The 26,665-nt window shown below is 35.3% G+C and overlaps 1 protein-coding gene across 1 annotated transcript in view; it reads right to left on the bottom strand.

Moving 5' to 3' along the window:
• LOC150109783 (uncharacterized) overlaps positions 1-26,665 on the bottom strand; it is a 46,318-nt gene that overhangs the window by 17,431 nt on the left and 2,222 nt on the right. Inside the window, exons 3-13 of the mRNA XM_090410673.1 lie at positions 24,788-24,854; positions 22,169-22,221; positions 19,916-20,093; positions 19,308-19,363; positions 19,093-19,135; positions 13,705-13,745; positions 11,886-11,922; positions 11,448-11,497; positions 11,213-11,261; positions 10,206-10,243; positions 7,180-7,249 (exon numbers count right to left, since the gene is read on the bottom strand). Of these exons, the coding sequence (XP_090266799.1) occupies positions 7,180-7,249; positions 10,206-10,243; positions 11,213-11,261; positions 11,448-11,497; positions 11,886-11,922; positions 13,705-13,745; positions 19,093-19,135; positions 19,308-19,363; positions 19,916-20,093; positions 22,169-22,221; positions 24,788-24,854 (682 nt within the window). The remainder of the gene's footprint in view (positions 1-7,179; positions 7,250-10,205; positions 10,244-11,212; positions 11,262-11,447; positions 11,498-11,885; positions 11,923-13,704; positions 13,746-19,092; positions 19,136-19,307; positions 19,364-19,915; positions 20,094-22,168; positions 22,222-24,787; positions 24,855-26,665) is intronic.

Raw genomic sequence — 26,665 nt, 5'->3', positions numbered from 1 at the left:
CGACTATGCGTCGCTCCACCTCGTCACGGCATATATTAAGATTTGAAGTTGTCCAGTTTATCTCATGTTGACAGCCTTCATCATTTGTGTTTACTGAAAACAGTACATGGCTTGACAGGGCACTTGCTGTAGTTTAGGGATGCACAGACCGCAGCCCGCATTCGGCCCTCCATTGATTTGCTGGCGGCCCGCCTCACCGTGTATTATTTTAACTTTAACAAGTTACACGATAGGTAATTTTTAATAATGCTACATGCACAAAGCAAAGTAGCTGTGACGTCAAGATTGCCTGTCTACCTACGATAATCGGTTAGTAATAATGTTAACAAATTTTATAATTCGTCTATTTGTCATATGAGTATTTTGTTTTCGTAGGTGCGGTTGCTACAATTAATTATCACCCCTAGGAAACGGTAAAAAATAAATTCTACAATAGATAAAGCAGGCAGGGCCAAGTAGGAAACGCAAAATACGGGATGAAAAACAGCAATTTCAGGATTGCTGGACCGAAAAATATGGTTTTGTGCAGTCGTTTAATAATATCGTGTGCTTGCTTTGCAAAAGTGCTGTAGCCATACCAAAAGAATACAACATCAGGAGACACTATGAGAGTCTGCATTCTACGTTTTCAAATCTTCACGAAGAACTACGTAAACAAAAGATTTCATTTTTGAAAAACGAGAATTGACCGGTCAGCAAGTGATGTTTACAAAACCTATTCAAGATTAGGAAATCGCAACAGAAATAAGTTTTGAAATATCTCGCCTTGTAGCAAAAAGGTGCCGATCATTTACAGACGGAGATTTTATCAAAGATTGCCTTGAGATAGCTGCTAAAAATTTGTCCTGAATCAGCCAAAAATGTTGAGAAAATTCAGTTAAACAGGATGACTGTGTAAAGAAGAATTACTGCAATGTCGGAAAATGTAAAGGACCAATTACATCTTATTCAAAGAAATTTGCCTATTTTTCATTAGCTATTGATGAATCAACTGACATTACTTTCACAGCCCAGTTGTTAATATTTGCACGTGGAATAACGCAAGAGTTTGAGGTAAGTGAAGAACTGATTGGAATGAGTTCATTGTCAGATCAAACGAAAGGTAATGACATGGTCACTGGGCTTTTGGAACAGTGTTCCAAAATTGATTTAGATCTGACAAAATTATCAAGTATCATGACTGACGGAGCTCCTTCCATGATAGGAGCTAATTCTGGATTGGTAACATTATTGAAACAGCATTTGGGACGGCACGACGATGAGTTGATACAATTCCACTGTATAATCCACCAGGAAAGCTTGTGCCCTAAGAAACTTGGATTTGAACATGTCATGAAAGTTGTGGTTAACGATTAATTTTATAAAATCCCGTGGCCTTAATCACCGACAATTTAAAAAGTTTCTTGAAGCCGTTGAAAGTGAATATGGTGACTTAATTTTTTACACAGAAGTGAAGTGGCTAAGTCGTGGACAAACATTGAAGCGGTTCCTAAATTTCCGGATTGGTTATGTGACTTAGCCTTTCTTGTTGACATTACTAATCATTCAAATACGTTAAATACGCGACTTCAGGGCAAAGATCAATTGGTTTCTCAACTTTACGGCCACATTTTGTCTTTTCAGTGCAAGTTAAATCTATTTCAAATCCAACTGAAGTCAGGGAATCACATCCATTTTCCTAATCATAAGAAAGTTTCTGAAAGTTTCAATGTCAACTTCAAAACTGTGTATGTTGAAAAGATTGATAACTTGATATCAGCCTTCAAAGATCGGTTTTCTGATTTTAAAAAAGTGAAACCGTTGCTAGATTTATTTAGCAATCCTTTTGCCATTTTGCCGGAAAATGCACCCGAATCAGCACAGCTTGAAGTCATCGACATTCAAAACGATGAGAGCCTGCGAAATAAATTTAACGAAGGCAATTTATTAAACTTCCATCGTTGTGTCGATAAAAACAATTATAAATGCTTGCTAAGTAATGCATTAAAATGGGAAAGCCTCTTTGGCTCACCATATATTTGTGAAAAAACTTTTTCAGTCATGAATATTAACAAATCGAAAAATAGGAACCGCTTGACTGATGAAAATTTAGAATCAATTTTGCGGTTGGCTACTACAAAACTCGAACCAAATATCAAAACAATTGCCAAATCAATGCAATGTCGCCCATCAAATTAAATTCACTTACTTTTTATTACTTTTTTGTAACAATTATGATAGGTATAAATAAAATAAATAATATATGGTAGTAACTTTCAAGTTACTACCATATATTGTTTATTTTATTATGTTTTTTTTGCGGCCCTGCCATAAGTAACAGTGGAACTATGCTGCCCTCGACCTTAACAGGTTTCTACATCCCTGCTCTAGTTCTTTTGTAGGCAAAGTCCCTCTGGTGTTCTTGCAGAAGTAGAAGGATAGATTTTTCAGTTTGGCCTTAGTATTGCTTCCCGCAGTCGCACCTGATTTTGTACACTCCTGGGAATTGTAGATGGTTGTGAGCTTGTTTTTATTTGCTTAAAATCGATCTTAGTTTAGGAAGAGTAGAGAAACAGGTTTTTATGTTGAACTTTCGTAAAATTTTTCTTAGTTTCGTAAAGAGCGAGCTGATGTATGGTAAGGTAATATAACCTTTGGGGTGTCTTGTGTTTCTAAGTTTATTTGATGGCGGCGGTATACATGCTTTAATAGTTTTTGACGAGTAGCCATTACTTGTGAAGGTTCTTTGTAGATGTTGTAGTTCATTTTTTAGATCTTCATCATCTGACAGTATAGATCTGGCACAATGTGCTAGGGTTGTACTTTTCCTAAACTAAGATCGATTTTAAGCAAATACAAACAAGCTCACAACCATCTACAATTCCCAGGAGTGTACAAAATCACGTGTGACTGCAGGAAGCAATACTATGGCCAAACTGAAAAATCCATCCTCCTACGTCTAGAAGAACACCAGAGAGACATTGCCTACAAACGAACTAGAGCAAGTGCCCTGTCAAGCCATGTACTGTTTTCAGTAAACACAAATGATGAAGGACGTCAACATGAAATAAACTGGACAACTGCCTGAAACCTTCATATATGCCATGACGAGGTGGAACGACGCATAGTCGAGTCTAAGGAAATTGTTATGGACCCTCATCACATAAATAATAACCTTAGCTATAACTACTGGACTCTTTCAGCTCTGCTATCCATTATTGGCACACGGGTGAAAACAGACGCACGCAGCTACTTAACAATAGAACTTCAACACGGACTGTATCTACAGTTCAAAGCTAACTGATTTTATAATAGTCGTTTTATAGTGATACGATGTTTCTTATAGTGTTTACTTGCTTTCTATGTTCCCACGCCTGAAGAAGTCGGACAATGCGATGAAACATGTTGCGTTTTGAATAAATTTAATTGTTATTCCAGTCTCGGTTAGAGTCAGTATATACAAATTTTTACCTTGGGTATAATATGCGTTAAAGATACCAAGCTATTTTAAACCTGGCTTTAATCCATTTCCCAAGTAAGCAAACAGACAAATACGTCAAGTTTGTGCCTGCAAATGATGCAGGTCTAGGTGATCCGCACGTAGTGCAAGTCTCAGGCAACTCGTAAATAGCATGGTATCTTTAACGTATATTATTCCAAAGGTAAAAAAAAAAACCTTCATCTATCTCGCATCCTGAAATTTTTATTTAATAAGGTCAAAGCACCTTATTGTAACTTGTTTTGGTAAAATAGTTATACGCTCTGTATTACTTAAACCGTGGTATTTCTAAGCCTGGCTCCCACTGAGGAGACCTCAATAAAGGTCGAAACCGGTCTGGGTAGTGGCCCCTTGCCTTTAATGCATAGCATCTTGCATCTCCTCAAGGAAATGTGCTTTGCATTAAGGGTAAATATTAAGAATAGTGATCAGAGCTTATTCCACTTTTACTACGAGTTGCCTAAGACTTGCACTATGTGCGGGTCACCCAGACTTGCACTACTTGCAGGCGCAAACTTGACTTACTTGTCTGTTTACTTACTTGGGAAATGGATTAAAGCTAGGTTTAAAATAGCTTGGTATCTTTAACATATATATATATATACCGCAAGATCAAAAGCCGAGGATGAAACAATCTGCACCATGGAAAATCCGGTGGGAACGAAACGTCAAGAAACTTCGAGCTGATTTTAAAGAAGGGCGGCTGAAAAATAATCACATCAAAAACAAACTGATTGACGCATATACTTTGGCCAACAAAACAATTGCTGAAGTTACCGAAGAGCTAAAATAAAGAATTTTAGCGACTGCACAGAAAAATTAAAAGACATGAAGCAAGAATCAACCAATATGTACAAAATATGCAATTTCCACTGCATGAAATGTTAATTCTTTCAGTCCCTCCAGAGAAATACAAACGCAAACAATCATCCACCAGAAAAAGACGAAGCATTGAAAATTAGGAAGACAATTTGGGATAATCCTATTGAATACGATAAAGATGCCTCATAGATTAAGGATATAGAATCAGAAATGAAACAAAAACAAATGCGAAATGTCATCATCACTAAAGAAATGGTCAAGTCAGAAGGTTAAAAAAAAAACAAAAAACTGCTGGAGCTCAACTGCCAAATCGAACTACATGAATTTTGGTTAAAGCATCTAACCAGTCCACATGATTGAATGGCTGAACCATTTAATTATTTGTTGAAGTCAGGGTCAGTGGAAGACTGGTGATATCTATGCGCACGTTTCTCTTCATGAAAGATAAGGGGGGGGTGCAGAGACCCAAGTAACCATCGTCCAATAACATGTCTACCAGCAATGCTTAAGCTGTTCGCTGCAATCATAGTAAATTCCATATGCCACTACTTATCAGATAATCAGATTTATCCGATTGAACAAAAAGGCAATTTTAAAAATCTAGAGGAATAAAAGACCAGATCCTTATTTAAAAAAAATGATTCTCAGAAATTCAAAAAGACGAAAAACTAACTTAACATGGCATGGATAGACTACAAGAAAGCATTCGATTCCCTACCACACTCCTGCTTCCTAAAATCACTACAGATTCTTGGAATGAACAAAGACATATGTTTGTTTCTGGCTGCTGCTATGAAATCATGGAAAACAATTTTAATAGTGAATAATGAACGATTTGGAGAGATCAGCATTAAACGTAGAATTTCCAAGGTGATTCCTTGTCACCATTGCTCTTCAACATTTCTTTGATACCTTTGTTTATGATTTTGAAGAAAACAAAATTTGATATGAAATTCCTAAAAGCAATATTATAATTTCCCATTTGTTGTATATGGATGACTTGAAATTTTATGAAAAGTCGGTCCAGCAAATAGATTCTTTACTGAACACAGTTCGTATTTTCAGTCAAGACATCAAAATGGAATTTGGTTTAGATAAATGCGCAATTTTATCCATTAAACGAGGAAAAATTAATGACACTAGCATTTTTAATTTTGATCAAGAGAAAAAAAAAATATAAAAGCAATTTCAGCTGACGAACACTATAAATACCGCGGAATATTAGAAGTCAATGATATTCTCCACTCGAAAGTTAATCAACAGGCAGCAGCACCAGAATACACCAAAATATTTAGAAATATTCTGAAAACAAAACTAAAAGGATTAAACACAATTAGAATAGTGAATTCTTGGGCTATACCATGATCCGATACACAGCTGGCATAATAGATTGGACAAAAATGACCTGGACAAGTTGGATCGCCAAACAAGAAAGTTAATGACTATGCATAATGCATTATATCCACGAAATGGTGTTGAGCGGTTGTACCTACTAAGTAGAATAAGTGGACGCGGGGTCTGCTGCAAATGAGACAGGCTGTAGCAGAAGAAGTGTTTGGTTTAAGAAATTATATTGGCAATAGCTCTGAGCTAACGCTTCAAGTCATTTCACAAGAAGGTCCTCTAAAAACAATAGGAAACAAATCCGATTACAAAATGGAACATCAAAATAACCGATATGTGCGCTGGAAAAATAAACCCTTGCATGGACAATTTCTTCGAGATACCGAGGGAAAAGAAAATTGCTATGACAAAAATGTGGCAATGGCTACAATATGGATATTTAAAAAAAGAAACAAAAGGATTTATTCTAGCCGCTCAAGAACAGACGTTACATATTAATGCAATCAAAGCAAAATTTTCGAACATCAATAATAACAGCAAATGCAAATTATGCGATCAGAAAGATGAGCCTGTAGAACGTCTAATCAGTGCCTGCAGCAAAATAGCTCAAACTGACTACAAAGACCGTCATGATCAAGTGGCCAAAATAGTTCATTGCCATATATGCAAAAATATGGCTTTCCTACTTCTGATAACTGGTGGAAGCATAAAATAGAAACTGTATTGGAAAACGAAACAGCAAAGGTTCTCTGGGACTTTGGAATACAAACTGATCAGCATTTGGAACACAATAGACCTAACGTCACAATTATCGAACATCGACAATTTTGGATTATCGATATCGCAGTACCCGGTGGTAAAACAATATTAATAACAAAGAACTGGAAAAACAGTAATTACAAAAAATTACTAAATATCGAGATCTGGCAATCGAAGTTGGCCAGTTGTGGCTTGAACACACCACAGTCATCTCAATAGCTATCGGTGCACTTAGTGCAATTTCAAAAAAAAAAAAGGAAAAAAACTATTCAACTATTTACAGCAATTAAACATCAACCAAGTGACCGCACAGGTCACTTCCTTGATGTTTAATATCAATTGTAAAACAGTCTATATTTTACGACGCTACCTGACGGACTATTCTTAGATTCTTGGGTAGAATCTGAATTGTTCTGAATCACCAGTCAAACTGTTGTTTGCAAGATATCTTGTTTTGACTATGTATCAATTATGTGAATAAAATAATAATAACAATAATAATAATAATAATAATAAACTTATTATTAAGAAATAAAATAAAATATTTAAATATATAATACAAAAAATAGATATGTCATTACTCCTGGTTGGAATAAGACAAAAGGACAACATTCTTTCGAAATAAAGATCCGTGTGTTTAGAATAAGTTTTCTTATTGTCAAACGTGTTTGTAATTACAGTAGGATTTGCAGTATAATTTCAAGTGAAATCTCTTTTGTCTGCAGAATTCTTCCAAGTAATTAGGTTCTATTGAAACAGAATTCCGGACTACTTACGGTTTCCTGTGCTTGTGAGCAGCCCTGTAGAGTATGTATGTACCGACAGCCCCGGCGATGATTTCCTTATCTACACAAGAAAAAAAAGTAAGAGTGACATCGAATATAAAAAAGAAAATAAGCACACAAGAAAATGGGCTAAAATGGAAAGAATAATAATAATAATAAATAAATTATAATCCAACATCTTGATTCTATGATATTTTCGACCATCTGAACGTAAGAAAAATTGACATAAACTGGGTTTTGTTTGGCTGAAGGATTTTAATTGATACTACGTAAGAAATACCAACAAGTTTCGCCAACTCAGCTGTTTTTATTCAGTTCAGTTGGCGAAACTTGTTAGCTTCTTTAGGGTGAATAAAAGAGATAAAAACCAACTTAAACACTTAAACTGTTCATGAAGGAATAAACCGGATACAATTGTATTTTTTTTACAAATACAGAACGCGTACATCAAACACATGCGTGTGTTTGATGTACGCGTTCGCATACATCAAACACATAACACCGTATGCGTATCAAAACAACGTATGCGTACATCAAATTAATTAGCAGCGAAATTTAACTCTGCGTGCTTAATTATCTTATGGGGGTCTTCCTCATAAGAATTAATCCTTGGTTTCTATTGAGGTTGTGTTTAGAACGGATGATTATTATGGCTTCTTTTATGTTTCCGGAGTGGAAATCTTCCTCTAAATAGGGCATGGAGCTTTTGTGGTATGGTTTCGATGGTATGGTTTGTCCTCGAGAAATGAAGGTCTAACCCTAAATTATTTTCTCTGTTGTTGTTTCTACGTGTTCTTTTTTTCTGATTTCAAACCTTCTAGAGGTCTGACCAATATAGCTTAATCTGCATGAACAGGGGATATTATAGACACTGGCATATTTGAAGAAGGCATGACTGTCTTTCGGAGATCTTAAAAAATAGCGGATAGTCTTTAAAGGTTTAAAACTCACTCGTATTTCATGTGGCTTGAGGAGTGTAGCAATCTTTTTAGAAATTGTCCCAGCATAAGGAATGGCGATGGTGGATTTGTAACGTATTTTCTCAGATTGTTGTTGTGGGAGGGGGGGGGGTCGCAGAAGAGTATCTTATGGATCAATTGTTTTGGGAAACCATTGCCCCCGTCAGGGTTTTTGATATATGGGATAGTTCATCTTTGAGATCTTTATCATCCGTAGTGATGCCAGAGGCCCTGTTTTTTAGCATGTGTACGATGCTTAGTTTTTGAGAAATGTGATGCGAAGCTGTGAAGTGCAAGTGTCGACCTGTGTTGGTTGGATTGCAAGGCTGATATGTCCATCCATTTGTTTCTTAATTAAAGTATCCAGGAATGGTACTTGTCTGTCTTCACGTTCCAAGGTAAACTTTATTTTGTGATGGAAGGAGTTGATCTTGGTAAGAAACTCAAAGAGATCTTTTTTTTCTCCTTTTCCGTACAATAAAATGTCATACACGTACCTCCACCACACTGTGGGTTTAAGATTTAATTGAGACAAAATCTAATTTTCCAGTTTCTCCATAAAGAGATCTGCACAAAGGGGGAAAGAGGACTGCCAATTGCAAGGCCTGTTAATTGTTCGTAAATCGTTTTTCATTCCATAAGAAAAAATTAAAGTTCAAGCAATGATGGAAAAGTAATCAGCATTTTGAGAAACCTCTTCCCTGAAGATATTACTTCTCTTTTGCATCATGGGAACCGTTGGATTTGATATATTTTTTTGGCCGAAGGCCAAAAAAAACCGTTTATGTTAAATCCAACATCTTTTAGAAAATAAACCATTTAAAAAGTCCTTAATATTATATAGTTGTTAAGAGATTTTGCTCTGCTGTTTCAATTTGAAGATGGCGTCACAGCTAATAGAAGTCGTCGCCATTATCATTGTGACTCCTTATTTGGAACTATTATTATTATGAAACTCCTGCAGGGAGGACAAGGACTCATCGTAGAGGGACGCTCAACACAACCCACAGTCTACACCACTCACATCTAATTCCACTATTTATCTACACGCAATGCCATCTACATCTATCTCTCATCTACTGTATAATGTGTGGATTCTCTGGCTTATTTGCCTGAATGTGGGATGAAATACTCGAGTTTCCGGGAGGAAAATCCTTGCTATATTCATATGGGATCGGCTACCTCACCTTCAAATGAAAACGTCCATTGAGATCCCCTCTCACCGCAACGAGGATCGAACTCAGTTCTTTTCCAAGCGCAATGCCGAGTCGTTTTTTCCATTTGCACTACGAAGAATCTTGAAGTGCTTTCTAGTTTCATTGAGATTAAGATAAGCTTGCTGTTGTTGTCAATCGTCTATCCGCATATAATCCAAGATATAAAGAAAATTGCAAGCTGATAAAAAAGGTATTGAGATTGTTCGCAGGCAACTAAGAAATTATAACAAAAATCGACTTACTCTTATTACAAAACCTAATTAAATCTTCGTTAACTTTTTCGACGTGGAAAACTTTATAAAGTCAAACAATTTTGACTGATCTCTTGTTCGGTAGGATTCGAACATTTCTCCACCGTTCATATTTCTGGTAAAAGTGGTAAGACAACTGCTCAGTTTGCTATTCCATGAAGAACATCTGTAAGACTTCTATGAAGCACTAAATAAAGTCTTCAACACCCCACAACCACATAATCGCTTTGTGTGATGACTCTCTTTAAGTAAATTAACAAAGAGTCTCCTATGCACGTGTCATGTGAATGTGTTGCGCCATCATCTTCAATATCACTCAATACCGTCGAATCTCATTATAAATTTAGCGATCAGAAAGGCGCGCCGATGTTAATAGTCTATAGATAAATACATGCAGATGACAATAACTGAAAGAAAACATCTCTTATCTCAGCTTGCTGGCGATTTGAATTTTCCACCACAGCAATGATGAGAACGACGGCAGTATGCTGCCATCTTAATAGACACCTGGATAGGTTAAAATATATCAATCATAGAATTATTTAAAATAGAATATTTTTTAGAAATCTAAGGAAGACGAAAGGACTTACTTTTGTTTTTGTTTTTTCCGGGAATTCCATAGTTGTAACTGCAAATAATAATAATAATGAACTTCAGCATGTTATTAAGTTAATGGAAGAGAACTAATTATTTTTTAAGAAAATCAGAAAATGATTGTACTAGCTACAGTCCACAAAGATAACCCACAAAATGAAATCGTAATTTTAAACTCTCTTGTGGGTAACTAAAAAAGTTACCCACAACAGCTTATAATAGCTGTTACTAAAACCAACTGCTATTAGAAACTGTTATTAAAACTCAGAGAGTGAGTTTCCAAAATGCTATACTGGTATGAGAATGAGAATTGATGAGAATCGATGGCATTTGTATGGTACTAATAAAGAAAATGTAAATAAATAATGTAATAACGTCTTTTGCTCCCTAAAGAGAGTAGAAGAAGCAGAGTTTAGGAATGTCTGACTCTTGGCGAATGAGGAACAGCCAATCTCTTCTTTTAGCTAATCAGAATTATTTGGACGAAGCGATTTTAATTGGCACCCAGAGAAGACAGTACGGCAGAGCAACTTCCATCTTGCGGTCCTTAGTCCGAACACTCTATAGAGTATAGTGTGAAACAGACCGAGTTCTATGGCTGATTTCCTCGAGTTGCTGGATTAAGGCTGAGTTTCTTAGAGAAGAGACCCTACTTGTCCGTTTTAGACATCGACTAACTCGGGAACCGTTTGACGAACTTCTTAGAAAACGTTTTTTTTTTTAGTGGATATTGTAGATCTTTCTTTGGGCTGCTTAACGCTGTGGATGAAAATATCACACAACTGGAATAGCAGCGAGTTAGAAAGCGACAGATTGGCTCTTTCATTAATAAGCCATAATTGCTGTTTCTTTGCATACTTATGTGACAGGAGATTTGACGACAACCAAAGCATCTAATCTTCAGATTTAAGAAAATATTTATGCTAATCAGTAGCAGTCAACGAGACATAGTTCATCTGATCTGTATCGTTCTAGTAAACTTAGAAAAATTATTTAAACTTACTTGTTGACATAAGTGGGTCCTCCAAGTCCGAGGCCAACCGGAACCGAACCTGGAAAAAAGTATAATCCAAATTAGATCAATATTTTATCTTCTTTATATTCTCTCTCTCTCTCTTTCCCGCAAGTCTGCACTAATCAGAATAAGATCTCGTTCTTGTGCCTCGGAAAATTTTCTGAAATTTTTTTCCTATTCCAACTAACCAGATCACATGCAACATAAAAGAAAATCAACTCACCTACGCCGCCACCATGAACAGATCCTATCGGAATGCCTCCTCCTATATTGCTGTAAAAATACCACACGATACTTTAATTCGGGATCCAGTTGAATCGATAATAATATCAATCAGCAATGAATAGTTGACAAATAAAACAATAATATACTATATTCGTTTCATTTTACATTTTTAAACTTATTAACAGAGTTAGGGGGGGGTATAGTTTTCCTTTTAACGAGATTCTTTCTGAAAATTTGACATTAATGGAAGTGATAAAATCCTTAGTCAGTAAATCTAATTCTCCTTTGACGTTTTGTTCTTAATTAACGAGTTTTAGCTTTAGGTTTACAAGCAGGTAGGATTCATTCTTTTAAGAGGGGGTTGCCATTGTAGGCTTTGTTAATGATCACTGTACAAATATTAAATAACTAATGTAGACCAATGAATTTTACTTACCTTCCAGGAATGTGTGGCTGTCCCATTGGTGAGCCTCCTATCAGATATAAACGAAAAAAAAAAGAAAATCAAGTTTTATCATAACTGAGAGATACTCAATGCAGCAATAAACTCTTGTAAATATTATGTAAAAGCCTGGGTGTTTCAAAAATCCTTCATTTCTAAATAAAACTAACACATACACTTCGCCTACTTATCGCTATGATTAAGGGAAAGACTACTGTCCTGGGTACAGTTTCCAGTTTTTTTTTTAACAAAGTTCCCTTGGACAAAATGGTAGTTTGACTTTTAACATGTTAATGCCCTCAGAATATGCTTATAACTCTCGTCAAACTTTGCTATGTTGAGTTCGGATCGGAATTAGATCAAAGCATGTGGTCACATTCCTATCAGTATGGCATGATTCATTATCCCGTTGATCCACAATTGGGTGGTATCCATGGACCCTGATATACTGAATTCTATACTATATCGCTTAGACGGATAATCAGAGTTATTCTTCAGTGCTCTAGTATTGCCATAAGCGGTGTGGTATTCAAATACAGCACTACGACCATTTGTTTGCCATTCCTAGACATATTCCTCAGAGTTGAGGAACACCATCTCACAACAAGCACATTTTGGATGGGGGGAAAACGTGGATGACAAATTTGACATTAATAGAAGTGATAAAATCCTTAGTAAGTAAATCTGATTCTCTTTTGACGTTTTGTTCTTACTTAACGAGTTTTAGCTTCTTTGGGAATTCTCCTCAATACAAGTGAAGGTAATCAGCACGTAATGTTCTGACTTCCGATGACTTACTCCCAGTCAATCTGTTAATACACATTCAAAGAAATTTTCGACACTTTTCTTTTACGTAGTTGTTTGTTTGGTCAATTTTTTATCATTTAGTGACGTCAGATAATTTTGAAGGCTACAGAGGTTCCCAATCGATCATTACGATTGATGCCTAACACGGCAGCCTATGTTGACACCCAACTATGTCTTCCTCCTCAAGTTCTGTGTTGTGGGTAACTACGAACTACATCCATTTCCAGAATCATAAAACTCTACAGTTATTTGCTTTACACGTGGCAGTATCAATGGTTTTTCTGATACGATCTACCAGACAAGCCTTATTGGAAAGACAATGGAGATGCCTCCATACTTTTTGCAACATTCTGCATATCTGCACTGCGTTGTTGTTGTTGAACTGTCTGAGGAATAATTTTAATAATAAGTATCGACTACTCTTCTGTGAGATTGATATTTCTTCCAGCTCCTCATCGGCTAATCTGTGAACAAAGTGTGCTTCGTGGAACCTTCAAATGACATTCAGGATAACTGACGTTGTTATCTTATTGCCTGTTCGCTGTAAAGCACCCAGTTTATTGAAAAACAACCGAAACAGTCTTGTCAGTTATTTTAGTGCTTTCTTTAGTTCCAAAAAAAAAGGGGGAAAAAAGAAAAGAAAAAAGATTATATTATATTATTGATTAGTATTATGTTATATTATATTTCTTATTTCTCCTTTTATTATATTTTAATTCGGACAGCACTGTACATACAGTTGTTCAAACAGTTGCTTCAAGTCGGTTTTGTATCCATGAGGTTAGCGAGATCGGCCACGGAAGATAGCCACAGCGTAGGCGGAAAGATCATTAGGCTAAAATACTTCCTTTTGCTGTTAATTATAGGCATTAAGACTATTAACATTTGCAGGATTTTGCTTATTTCCAGCCGATAGCTTTTTTTTTGAATTGAAGAATAAAAACGTTCATACTAACTACAAATATCTCCCTGTTAACGCACACGCACAAATAAATAGCATGCTTACCGTAGGAAGGAGCTCCCCATGACGTTCCAGCATCGGGTTTCCTGTAATGCGAAAGCAAATTAAGATTAAACGAACGTACCAAATATATATACATTGTATTAGAACTTTATACACAAGTACAAATATCTGCTGAATATCGCGTAGCAATTGTAGTGGGAAGATATTTAAATATTTTAACGTGATTTTATTTACGAAAAATATTATTGTTAGTTTAGAACTAGAAGATGAATAAACGTATCATTCTGTCGATAAAAGTATGTTAAAACTGTAAGTAGAATAGAGCAGCAGTGCTTGTAGTTTCTCTGTTGGTACTTCACCAGTAATAGCATGTCTAAAATATTACCCACTTCAATATCAGGACGTTTATCGACTAAGGTGTGATCGCGGTCATCTTACGAGTGAAGCGTCAGCTTGTCTGCACACGTGCTTTCTTCAACTGACTCACAAGACGCTTCGCAAATGAGACATCACATTTTATGGGATAAATCTGAACTTATACACCGCTTCTTGACAAAACGGAGAGAAACATCTCAATCTTTGGAAATGGTATTAGATCATAAACATCTAAATATTAATCCAAGCTCGTATCAGCTTGTCTGAATACATTCTAGCCTTCATTAGCCAAATCTGTGCACCTGAATGCATAAACACGCACAGCGTCTGAGCAATGCACAACGCAAAATACAATTAAATTTACTCTTTTTTCTTCTAATTTGTATGCTTAGACTATATACACCTAAACCTCTTTTTACGCGATATATACGTTCCTAAAAATTACGCGTAAATAGAATTCGCGTAAAAAGAACTACTGACTCCATAGAAAAAGTGAAGATTGGTTCCAAACCTGAAATATAAGCAAAATAATGAATAAAACAAACATTAAATTCGTTAGGATCATAAAATGTTTATTTACATTTCATGGAGAACACACATACATATAATGAATTTTAATAACTTAAAAAAAGAATATCCATTTCAGTTGTTTGCTAAGGATTCTATAAAAAAATTATGTTATTCGCTGTCAGTTTCTGACAATAAACGCGAAAGTTTTCGTGAGACTGTAATATCACTAGAACTACTAGATATGGTATTATTGTCATCGACTTCCACCTCAACTTGTGGAATTCTTCTTGTCATGTCTCGAACAAAAGTACCACTGGTTGTTTCAGTAGTTTTAGGCATGAACTCGGTTATTAATCGCTGTGCTGATGCTTTAGATAAATCGCGATATAATTCTCTGTATGAAGACATTAACAATTTAAGCTCACGTGAAAACTTTCCAGCACGTTCTTCATTTGGATCATGTCGGGCAGAATAATTGCCTAAATTACTGGCCAGTTTAAGACCTTCTTTAATAATATCAGCAGTAAAAGTGGGATTATCTTGATCATTATCACTAACTTCTTCGCTTTCAGGAGTCTCAGAAACAATCTCCACCATTTCGTCTTCGCTAAGAGGTTTATCAATTAACAATTTTTCGATATCTACCGCCGTAAGATCATCGAATCCTTCTCCACCAATTTCACATGCCAAACTTATTATATTGTGGAACAGGAGCATTCTCTTTAGCACATGCGGACCAAATAGCTTTCCAGCATGCATTCATAGTTTCTGGTCTCAATTCAGATAACGATAACAGAACCTGATCAATACAATCCATAACTGAAAACTTTTTCCACACATCCATAACTGACAGTGTTTCATCATCATTTAGCTTGTTCAAAACGTACTGAAATGTTCGTCTGACATAATATGTTTTAAAAGTGGCAATTATACCCTGTTCTAGAAGTTGTAGCAATGATGTCGTATTGGGGGGGGGGGAGAAAAAAATTGCGCATTTCGGTGTTCTATGGCAGGATGACCGGGTGCATTATCAAGAATCAAAAGCACTTTAAATTCGAGACTCTTTTCATTCAAATAGCGTCTAACTTCTGGCACAAAATGTTTGTGGAACCACTCAGTGAAAATATCAATGGTTACCCAAGCTTTTTTGTTGACCATCCAATGAACTGGCAAATTTTGAAAATCTACGCCTTTCATTGGCCATGGTCTTAATGATCGATTTATGAGCAGTGGTTTTAACATCCGATCTCCTAAAGCGTTCGAACAAAATAGGAGTGTTATACGCTTTGAACCCCACCAACAGTTTTTCGCATTTTTGATACGTAATTTCGGTTGGCATTTTTTTCCAGAAAAGGCCGGTTTCATCCATATTCCGAACTTGCTCACGAGTGTAACCTCCATCCTCAATTATTTTAGCGAGTTTTTGTGGAAATGCTTTAGCAGCTGTTTCATCAGCAGAAGCCGTTTCACCTTTAATTTTTATATTATGAAGAGCATGTCTTTTAATAAACTTAGCCAGTCAACCATTGCTTACATGAAATTCATATTTTGTCCTCGATTATGATGAAGTATCTAGCTGCAGTTTTTTAATCTGTCCAAAAAATCTCAATGCTGAATGCTTGATGCCAGTTGACGGAATTTCCGTCAACTGGCATTCTTTTTTGTACATTATCTTCTATTCACATCACTAAAGCTTTTTCGGCCTTTTCTAGAAAAGCATCTCTTGTGTATGATGATAATTTCGCACTCGATTTTGTACCAGAACATACCGCTTTTCTAATAGCCTGTTCGTTTTTCTTTATAGATCTGACATAAATGGAGTCCGTTAGCATTTTGATTTACGGACTCCAAAATCCTCACCCACAGCCGTCCCACCTTCCCCAGTTTGAAGCGATCTAAAGTTTGAATTTTTATATCCAAGGAAACAACGGCTTTCCGTTTTTTTTTTTTTTTTTTTTTTTGATTATCGGCAACATCATGTGAGGGCTGGATTAAAATCTTTGGTTAATGAAATGAAAGTTTGAAAATTACATATAGCTTATCATTTATTATTTCTTGGCAAAATTATTAATTCTATAACGCGATTTTTATTTTGATTTCACTTAAAAAAAGCAAATACAAAAAATGCGGTAACTGTGTTGTCTACTCAAACACCAAATTCAAACCGCTAAGAACTGCTTTTTTCTGCGCAGTCAGTTATGTAATTCGGGAATTCCCAATAAAATAAATTCGTAAGGATTTAGAAGTTTCTAAATTGAAACGAGAATGCAAAAAAAAAAAAAAAAAAAATCTCAAAATTTTCTAGAATTTAGAATTTTTTTAATTGAAATGAGAATTGCATTCTCATTTCAATCTACAAAATTGTCATAATTTTCTTGAATTACGGATTTTTTCCTAACTTAGACTTTAGGTTGGTCGCGTAAAAGTGAATAAAAATCGCGTAAAAAAATTATTTTTGATATCCCAATTCGCGTAACTCCGAATTCGCGTAAAACAAATTCGCATAAAAAGAGGTTTAGGTGTATATATTAAATCAGAAAGTATAGAACAAACGGAAGCAGAATCTTGTTTTAATAAGTTTAGTTTAATCCTTTATCTAAATGTAAGCAAACAAAGTTTGCGCCTGAAATAGCTTCAGGAAAAAGCTTCAGCTCGTGGCAAAAGTGGACTAAGCTCTCATCACTCCTTGCCTTAATATCTCCCATAATGCAAAGTACATCTGCTTGCGGACATGTATATTCCCTTAATGCATAGCATTATGCATGTGCGCAAGGAGATGTGCTTTATATTATGAGAGATATTAAGACAAGGAGTGATGAGAGCTTGGTCCACCTTTACCCAGAGTTACCTCAGTCCAGAAGATACTATACGTACTTTGTTTGCTTACAATTGGATAAAGGATTAAAATAAATTTACTATAGTCTAACCAAGTGGAAATAAAAAATTCCAAGAACCTCGTTTTATTTTATTTTATTTTTTATTTGGAGAAATATGTACTTGAAGGAAAATACTTGCGAAATGCCATCTTAATTTGATTCTTTTATTTAATATTTCCATTTTACTTCTTGAATTATAATTATCAAACGGAATTGATTTATCGATGAAGAACATAAAGAAAAATCACGTAGTCCACTTAACGTCGGGTAATTAACACGTTCATTGCCAATCACGCGATATCGCGCGATGCGAGTTCTCGCCAAACGGCCAATCACGCGTTATCGCGTGGACGTCGCTAACTAAATAAAAAAATAAATAAAAAATTGGCCACCACACGAAATTCCAATTTTCAGCTTGGCAATGAACGATATCGCGCGATCACGCGATGCGAGTCCTCACCAAACGGCCGATCACGTGTTATCGCGTGGACGTCGCTAACTAAATAAAAAAATATAAAAAATTTGGCCACCACACGAAATTCCAATTTTCAGCTTGGCAATGAAAGTGTGAAACAATGAAAATGTGAGTTGAGGATGACAATTCAAGTTTTCGAGTATAAACATATCATGATGGTGCTGTCATTTAAATCTGATATCCCTTCTTTAATTAATTTCCTACATAATTAATATATGTTTCTCTTCCAGATGATTAGAATCTTCGGGAATTATGTAATAATTTGGACTGATTAATTAAGTTAATGAATTTTCATATTAATAAGATTGGTTACAGAAAGAGAATCAAATGTGTTTGTCCTTTAACATTATTAGGGACGAACACAAAACATGGTAATTCATTATTTGATTATGTTCGAACTGTTCCAGGAATATCCGCATCTTATAAGAGAGCCGGAGACCATTAAGGGAATAACCATACGGATATGCAGTATGTTGGTAGCACCTGACCTGAATAGGATGCTGCATGACACAACCCTGCTAGCTCGTTGTCCTAACGGGCTTTGTGTCGCATCATTGCCTTGCAAAATCGTTATGACTGAAAAACGCGGATTACATTCCATTCCATTACTTTCTTTACAGCGCTTCAAAATTCACCGTCATTAACGCTGACACGACGGTCCAGCAGCAGCTGAACAAACCACCCTTAATGTGCAATCTATGCTGTGCTGATAGCAATGACGATTTCTGAACTTTTACTGCACCTGACTACACACGATGACACCGCGCTGCAACATTCAGTTTATTCATCTGCTTCAGCAGCGAAGGATACATTTTTTTTTTTCACGTATTTATTTATTGTAGACAAAAGCGATTAACAGCCAATGTCAGTGCCATCATTTGCAAGACAGGAGTATTTACAGCAATTTTACACCCTCTGTATGTGTATGTGTTGGTTGGGGGATATTCAGTGAGATTATTTTGAAAGAATTACAAACAATTTAATTTTTCGCTATTGTAATAAAATAAAATGATCTAGAAACTTTTCAAATAACTGTTGAAAGTTGGATCTTTATTTTTATTTTTTCATATAATTTTTTTAGCATTCGTTTTCAAACATGTTTTCAACTCTCAGACAGTTCATCTGTAAAATAATTCCATTAATGAATTAAGTAGGTTTAAAAAAGTCAGCGAAAGAAAAACAAATTATACTCACGCGCCAGATATAACGGGGCCATTCACATTAGTAGGTACTCCACCTATGCAAGTAAAGTAAACATTACCATGAATGTAAATGAGAAATATAAAAGCAAAAAAAAAAAAAAATTCAGAACTATAATGCAAATACTTTAATTCTGAGTTAGAACTGTTATTATTATCCAACTCACAGTGAAAGTATTTGAAATGATTGCTATTATATACTTTACGTACCTTGTGGGAATGGAGCAGGGGGTGGTGGGCGAAAGCCGATTCCCGATGAAGGATAACTAATAAATAATTAATAACAAAAATTAAAACAGTGCTATAAAGTATGCAGTGCGAAGTGCTTTATGTAGACATTGAGTAATCAGTTTATTATGAATATTTTCTTATATTATAATTGAATGTAGCTAACAAATATATTTTCCCTTCATTTAGAATATAAGGTTTGTTAACTCTACTATTCCTTCTAAAAACCTTTTAGGAACTCTAATTTTACTTAAAATTAATTTTAAGTAAAATTAAACATGTTTACGTTTTTCTAGTATTGCTTTGTGTTTTGCACATGGAATGCAAGAGAAGTGAATTTGGTGATATCAGAATAACGCTCTCATTAAAATAAATAAGCACGTATGCGATTTATTTATATATCTGTTCGTCAGTCTGTCTGTTCGTTTATAACATGGATATATATATATATATATATATATATATATATATATATATATATATATATATATATATATATATATATAACACCAACTCGCTTAATATTTTGGTTCATATCATCAGCAGCATTAAAGATGAGAGAAATAAATGGTAGTGCATGTTCCACTTACCTTCCAGGCGCACTTGCTCCATACGGTGGTGGAGCCATCGGTGCATTGGCACCGTAGGGTGGCGGGGGACCCATTGGTGCACTGGCTCCATACGGTGGTGGAGGTCCTGCTGGTGCTCCTGAGCCATATGGAGGTGGATTCCCTACAGGAGCACTGGGCTTTATGCCACTGGCTGGATCTGTGAATGAATAAATGAAAACGCTTACAAACACCGCACTGTTATAAGTTAAGGGCAATAATGGTTCCAACGTTTATTTGTTTCATAAATTCAACAAAATTACTTTTTATTTTATTTTCTATATTAAAAAAGAATCCAATTTCAAATTGGATTGAAATCGAACCGTCTTCTCTTTGCGCGTGTCTTCTCGATTTAATTTTACTGTGCTCCCTAAGGTAGAAATGTGTTCTTTAAGTTTTGGTATCTGAATATCATAAAATTATTTTTTATAAAGACGTTTTGAATTTGATTCATGTTGGCTTTAGAAAATATGAGGAAGGATTTCCCCCCCCCCCACTTCAACCTGCAATGAAATATATGCTAGTGGACATTCGTTCCACCCGGATGCGAACTTTTGCGATGAAAATATTCAATTTTCGATACACGGCATTGTTTCTAATGCAACTAGAAGAGCCGGTTCTTCAGCAATTTCTTGCATTCTCTCTCTTCTCTCTCTCTCTCTCTGATTTCGTGCAATTACAACTATTCGCAATGCGTTAAATTGCCTTAAAACTAACCATTCACTGATTCGCATTTGTGACGTTAAGAGTTTTCAAAAAGAATTCCCCTCATGTAGGGAATTTCCACTTATGTAATGACACACAGGATTGGAAATCTTAATGTTGATGTATTTCTTACATATTTTCTGGAACTGTTCTGCAGATTGAACAATACTTTTTAATTCGCATTTGCATAAAAACAAAATAAACATAAATACACTTACGTCATAATTCATAATATTCGGTAAAAATTGTTCAATAAAAGTGTTGAACACGGTGAAAAGATTTAAAATTTTACGATCGATGCACCAAAGATAGCGGAGCCTTCTTGAAATATATTAAAAGATAAAAATATTAATTTTTTTACAAAGAGTCTTCACGATTAGTCTACCTGCATACTATACAGAATCTGTATAATATGCAGATAGTAAATGAACTGAGTAAGGATAAAAACAAGACTGTAAGTTCATGTCAAATATAATATATTTTGTGAAACCCAAGCAAAATTACTTCCTATACTTTTTTCTGATTCATAGTATTTTAAAAATGTTCTAATATATAATGCTATTAGTTGTATTTGTAAAATATATAGTTTCTGTGTTTATTCGCCCTTAATATTTTCTTGGGTGTGGTTATCATTCAACTGGATGTCTACAGTCGTGCTTGCCACTGAAGTGGCCTTGATCACTGCATTCCAATGGATGACTCCTGACGTGGCTTAAGTCAGGGTCCTTCTTTAGGTGCCTACTTTAGAAGACGAGCGGTTCTACTTTGCGTAGGCTTTCCTTGCCTCTTCCTCTTAAAAACAAAAAAAAAAAAAAAAAAACGGAGTCATCTAAAAGTTCACGATAAATATCACTAATTGACTCCAAAGAATCACTAAACTTATTAGGATACTCAGGTTAAGGATTCTTTTGGGTCAATTAGTGATATTTATCGTGAACTTTTAGATGACTCCGTTTTTTATTTTTTTTTAGAGGAACCCTCACTTTAACAGTCTCTGAAATATTCTACCTATGATTTGGCTTCTTCTGACGTGGCTTTAAATTGGGTCCTCCAGGGTACTTTCCATAGGAGATAAGCGATTATTGATGACCCTTCCAGAGGCTAATGTTTGGGTCCCTGTAAGTCACTAGAGTTTAGGTGGAGCTGAAGCTTTTTTAAGTCCTCTCTAGCAGAATCGCCGCTGAGTATCCTGAAGTGATCAAGTGCTATGAGCTGGAATGATATTTTTCGTGTTTTTTTCAGACAGCGAAATAGGTGTCGGTAGTAGCCCTTCTCATATTGCCCAGCTTTATACACGTTCGAAAGGCGGAGGGCCTTGAAATATGCGATACTAAGACAACTGATATGAAGTCATCAGCCTCCATATACAAGTAAGCTAGTCGTTAAGAAAATTCAAGCGCCAACTTTGTTTGCTTACGCTTGGATAGAGAATTAAAACAAGAGTATAATTTCTTCTCCAGTGTCATTTAAAAAAGAAAGAAATTTGCTGACGTGTTTTTAATAGCTGTGAATAAGTATATATAAATGTACCATTTCTGCTGTATGCCGGAGGTGCTGGTGGCCATCCTCCCGCTCCTGGGTTGCTGTAAATTAAAATGCACTCATTTTAATAAAATATGCAAATGAAGAAATAAACATTGATGATTAATTTCTAATGAAACAACCATATTAGGAAGTGATTATTAAATGTTAGCATATATATCTCAGCTAATTATTAATTTTGTTTACTTTATACATCAGCCGGTATGACTGCTGAGTGGTTAACGTTTCCGTTCTCCACTTGCCAGAAATGTAAATTCAAGTCAGATAGACTGTTCGTAGAAATCACGGAGATGTAAAATTCCATCGATCTTAATAAAATTATGGACGGGTTATTAATAAAATCAGCACGCCAATCACAAGGTTCAAGATCATTCTCACTCTATCAAATGTAGTGGGTAGAATATGCAGTCTGTAAACCCCAAATTACGCCTTTCGTTCATTTATTTCCTCCAGGCACCAAATGCTGCTCTGATCGCATTTACTTTCCAATCAGTAATTCGTAGGTTTGAAACTCGCATAGATATTTTATTGGTCTTCCGGTGATAAATGAATTTCATCACCTCTGCTGTGTCGTGCTGCTTATTGGACGCCTGAAGGGATTTGAAAAGAACTCCGTGATCTCTAGAATAAGATTTCTAGAATAGCCTTTAGCCCATCCTTGGCAATAATGCTAATTGACAATTAAAAAGCCTTTACGCGAATTGAGATACATTAAAACCATAATATATTAAATAAATCATATGTTTATGTTGTAAACTTGTTGAATTTATTTCAATATTCTTAATGTATGACTTTTTTGAATAGTCATCGAAATTTTATTTCTAGGTTTTTCGAAAGGAAAGTACTCGTAGGTAGCAGTTTTTTGGAGTAGTGCTCAAACGTCATGGAATATTTTTTTCAGTCATTTCGGTTGTCAGAAGTTGTTAAAATGTTATACCTTCATTACATATTATTATTATTATTAAAACTCTTCCAAGCTAAAGACATTATTGCACCCAACATAACAAAAAAAACTGCTATATCACGGTATCTGTGAATCCCTGCTCAGATACGGATAACAGTCTATGCCAACACATCAAACAGCCATCTAACAAAATTCGAAACATTACACAGGAAAATCGTGTCAACAGTGATTTGGACACCTTACACGCAACAACCAATATCCGACAAGCACATGGCGATACACAGAATTCTGAGCATTAAAAATCTGAAACACTACATGACATTAACAAGGAATTACTTCGACATCACCTATCGAAACAACAGAGACACATATCGTATAACACGACCTACAACAACTCTCTACATCCCTACACCCTTCAACAATTCATACGGCTCTTTTGTGAGATTTGTGACATCAGATACCCACGCAATTCAACAACCTACCAAGAAATTTCAAACACCTAGATAACTACAGAACATTAAAACACGAACTCTGGAAAATATACCAACAAAGTTAATATACACATCACAAATCACCAGCATCCAATGCCAACATCCCATACATAAACAGTAGCAGCAACACAAATAGTGAAGCCTAAATCCCACTCTCTTTACAAAAGCTAACCCAAGCTTCGAAGTAGGTGGGATTAACCGGCCTCAATCAACCACACGCCTTATAACGAAAGAAGCAGATTATGTAATAAAACAGTTAAGTATAAAACAATAAAGTAGATACTGATTTATTAAGTGATAATATCATTAATATAATGCTCTTATATAACATGAAAAAATAATGTAATAAATTATTCTTATAATTAAAAAATTATATAAACAAAAAAAAATTATACAAAAAATTCTGAATAATCTTCATTGTTAACATTAGAAGAACATGTGTTGCAAATACATAATATAGAGGCAAAAAAAAAGTAAAAACTTTAGTTGAAATCAATGTAGAAAATGCAGCGCTGCACTTAGAGCTGAATTCTGTAAAATTATAAGTTGCAATATCACTGAAGATGTCTATTGTATGTGTAAATATTTTAGCAGTAGTAGTAGTAATCAATAAATTACTACTACTACTACTACTACTACTATTATTATTATTATTATTATCATTATTATTAATCAAAAAATTCTGTATAATCTTTATTGTAAATATTAGAAGAATATGTGTTGTAAATACATAATATAGAGACAAAAAAAAATACTATTAAAATTTTTAATTGAAATCAATGTAGAAAATGCAGCACTTATTGCTAAATTCTGTAAAAATTATAAGTTGCGATGCCACTGAAGATGTTTATTGTATATGTAAATATTTTAGCAATCAATAAAAATATTATCTTTATTTTAAAAAAATTATTATTAGTAGTAGTATTATTATAGTTAATGATTGCACTATTGTCATATTATTTTGGCAATTAGGAATAGAATTAGAATCCAAAGTCATTGGACATGAGTGGAACACAAAGGTGCTTCGAACATACTGGTTTTGACCGTTCGCTGGTATTGCACCATGAATGTTGCAATCAAGACAAGACAAGTATAAGAAATTTGCATTTATTTTTCTAACGTTATGTAATTAATAGTTTTCTCAAGCGTTTGTTGTGATAGACGCCCTCGTGATTGGCTAGATTAAAAAAAAAAAAAAGCTGTTCAACTCACCTGCGATAGTCGTTGATCCCGGAACCACGCGGTGCCTCAGGCGCACTTGGGGCGTAGGGGTTTCTGGCTGAAAAGCAAAGAGATGTCACAATAAGGAACCTCATGAGAAAGACAATTACGGGCTAAGAAGAAACGTCAATCAAGGCAGGCGATTTAGGAAAGAAATATTTATGACAAACTATTTAAAGAAGAAGCTACTCCAAGGGTAGTTGCAATGCAGTTGCAAAATTTAACTGAAACTATTCTCACAAATCAAATAAAATCTCGCAGATAAACAATTTCGGTGGTGCATATGTCATTCCAGGTTCTCCATTTTCAATTATATCGCAAAAATTCGTTTTATTCTGCTACGGATAAGTCCAATCTGTTCGTGCAAGGTGGAGAACTATTAAAAGTGGATATACGCAACAAGCTGTGCGAAGCAGATAATTATCTCGTTAGAGTTTATCTCGAAGAAGTGTGCGATGAATTGTTAGAACCGAGACCTTCTTTGGGATGTGAAGGGGAAAATTGTTTAATACAATAAGTGCCCCAGTTCGTACACCGAGGCATAATTACAGTACTCCGTCGTCAAGGGTGACCAAGATGATAATAACAGGGTCGCGCCGTAATGCATTCCAGAAGATTACGAAACAAATGGAATGAAGTTTCGGTGAAACATTCTGCTATTTAACGATCCAAATGACCTCATAAAAAATTATTAGTGGGATGAAATAAAGGAAATGAATGTTTTTATTTGTCGGGGACACGTAAAGAAGAAAATTGCCCAGTTATCAGAAATCCCCGAACTCTAATATAAAAACACTTGCAGAAGAGAAAAGCCTAGACGTGTGGAAAGAAGAATGGAAAACATCAAAAAACGGATCAGCGACAAAAGAATTCTTTCCTGTCACCAGAAGCAGACTCCGATTGAAAAAACACACGCCATTTCTCCAGGTTTAACCACGCTACTAACGGGACACGGAAAACTAAGACACTATCTACACAGATTCCATATCCTGGAATCACCATGATGCATCTGCAATCCACACCATCAACAGACTGTTGACCACATACTCTACGACTGTCAGCTATTGGACTCTATCCGGATGCCCCTAATACAACACGTCATCACTTCCGGAGACAAGTGGCCAGTATCATAACAGAGACTTATCGAACAGTATTACATAGAATTAACTAAATTTGCTAATAAAATCAATTTCCAGTCCTTCTGATCTAACATAAACACTGATATTATGTGAATTATACTATATAGTGTTAATATATGTATATAAAAATATAAATGTAAATATGAAATGGATACAAAAATATAAATAGAAATGTTATTCAGTACTTGTAAGCTACATGTAATATAAGCATTGTAATGCAATGGAGCATGTAGGAATAAATTACCTCCTGGTAGGGTTACTATTGGGAGGACAATGCAACACACACACACACACACACACACACACACACACACACACACACACACACACACACACACACACACACACACACATAGTGCCATTCATTTACAAATTTGATAAGTCGCTGAAGACATGGAATGGTGGATATTAATGATTTTTATCCACAAGTTTGGGAAAGATGCACCAAGAAGTTCTGTCATTTAAAAATGAGTGTAAAGACAAATTCCTTTCTTTGGAGCACATTGCACAAATGATCAGATGGAATTACTTCGTGCCTGATATGGCGGATGCATTCTGTTCCTGAAATAACCAACTCGCCATCATTTTGATGCGATGGTTAATAGTCCGTCGCTCTGCATGGAGAGATACTATTTTCGTACAAGTCCTATCCTTTCTTTGTTATTCGAAGACAACTGGAATATTTCCTCTCGCGCCTCATTCTTTGTTCGGAAATCTCTTTCTTTTCACC

The sequence above is a fragment of the Typopeltis vanoorti genome, chromosome 1 (assembly GCF_054136105.1).
Source record: "Typopeltis vanoorti isolate ZY-2024b chromosome 1, IOZ_Tvanoo_1.0, whole genome shotgun sequence".
Classification (NCBI taxonomy): domain Eukaryota; kingdom Metazoa; phylum Arthropoda; class Arachnida; order Uropygi; family Thelyphonidae; genus Typopeltis; species Typopeltis vanoorti.
This window is presented reverse-complemented; position numbering and strand designations above follow the sequence as displayed.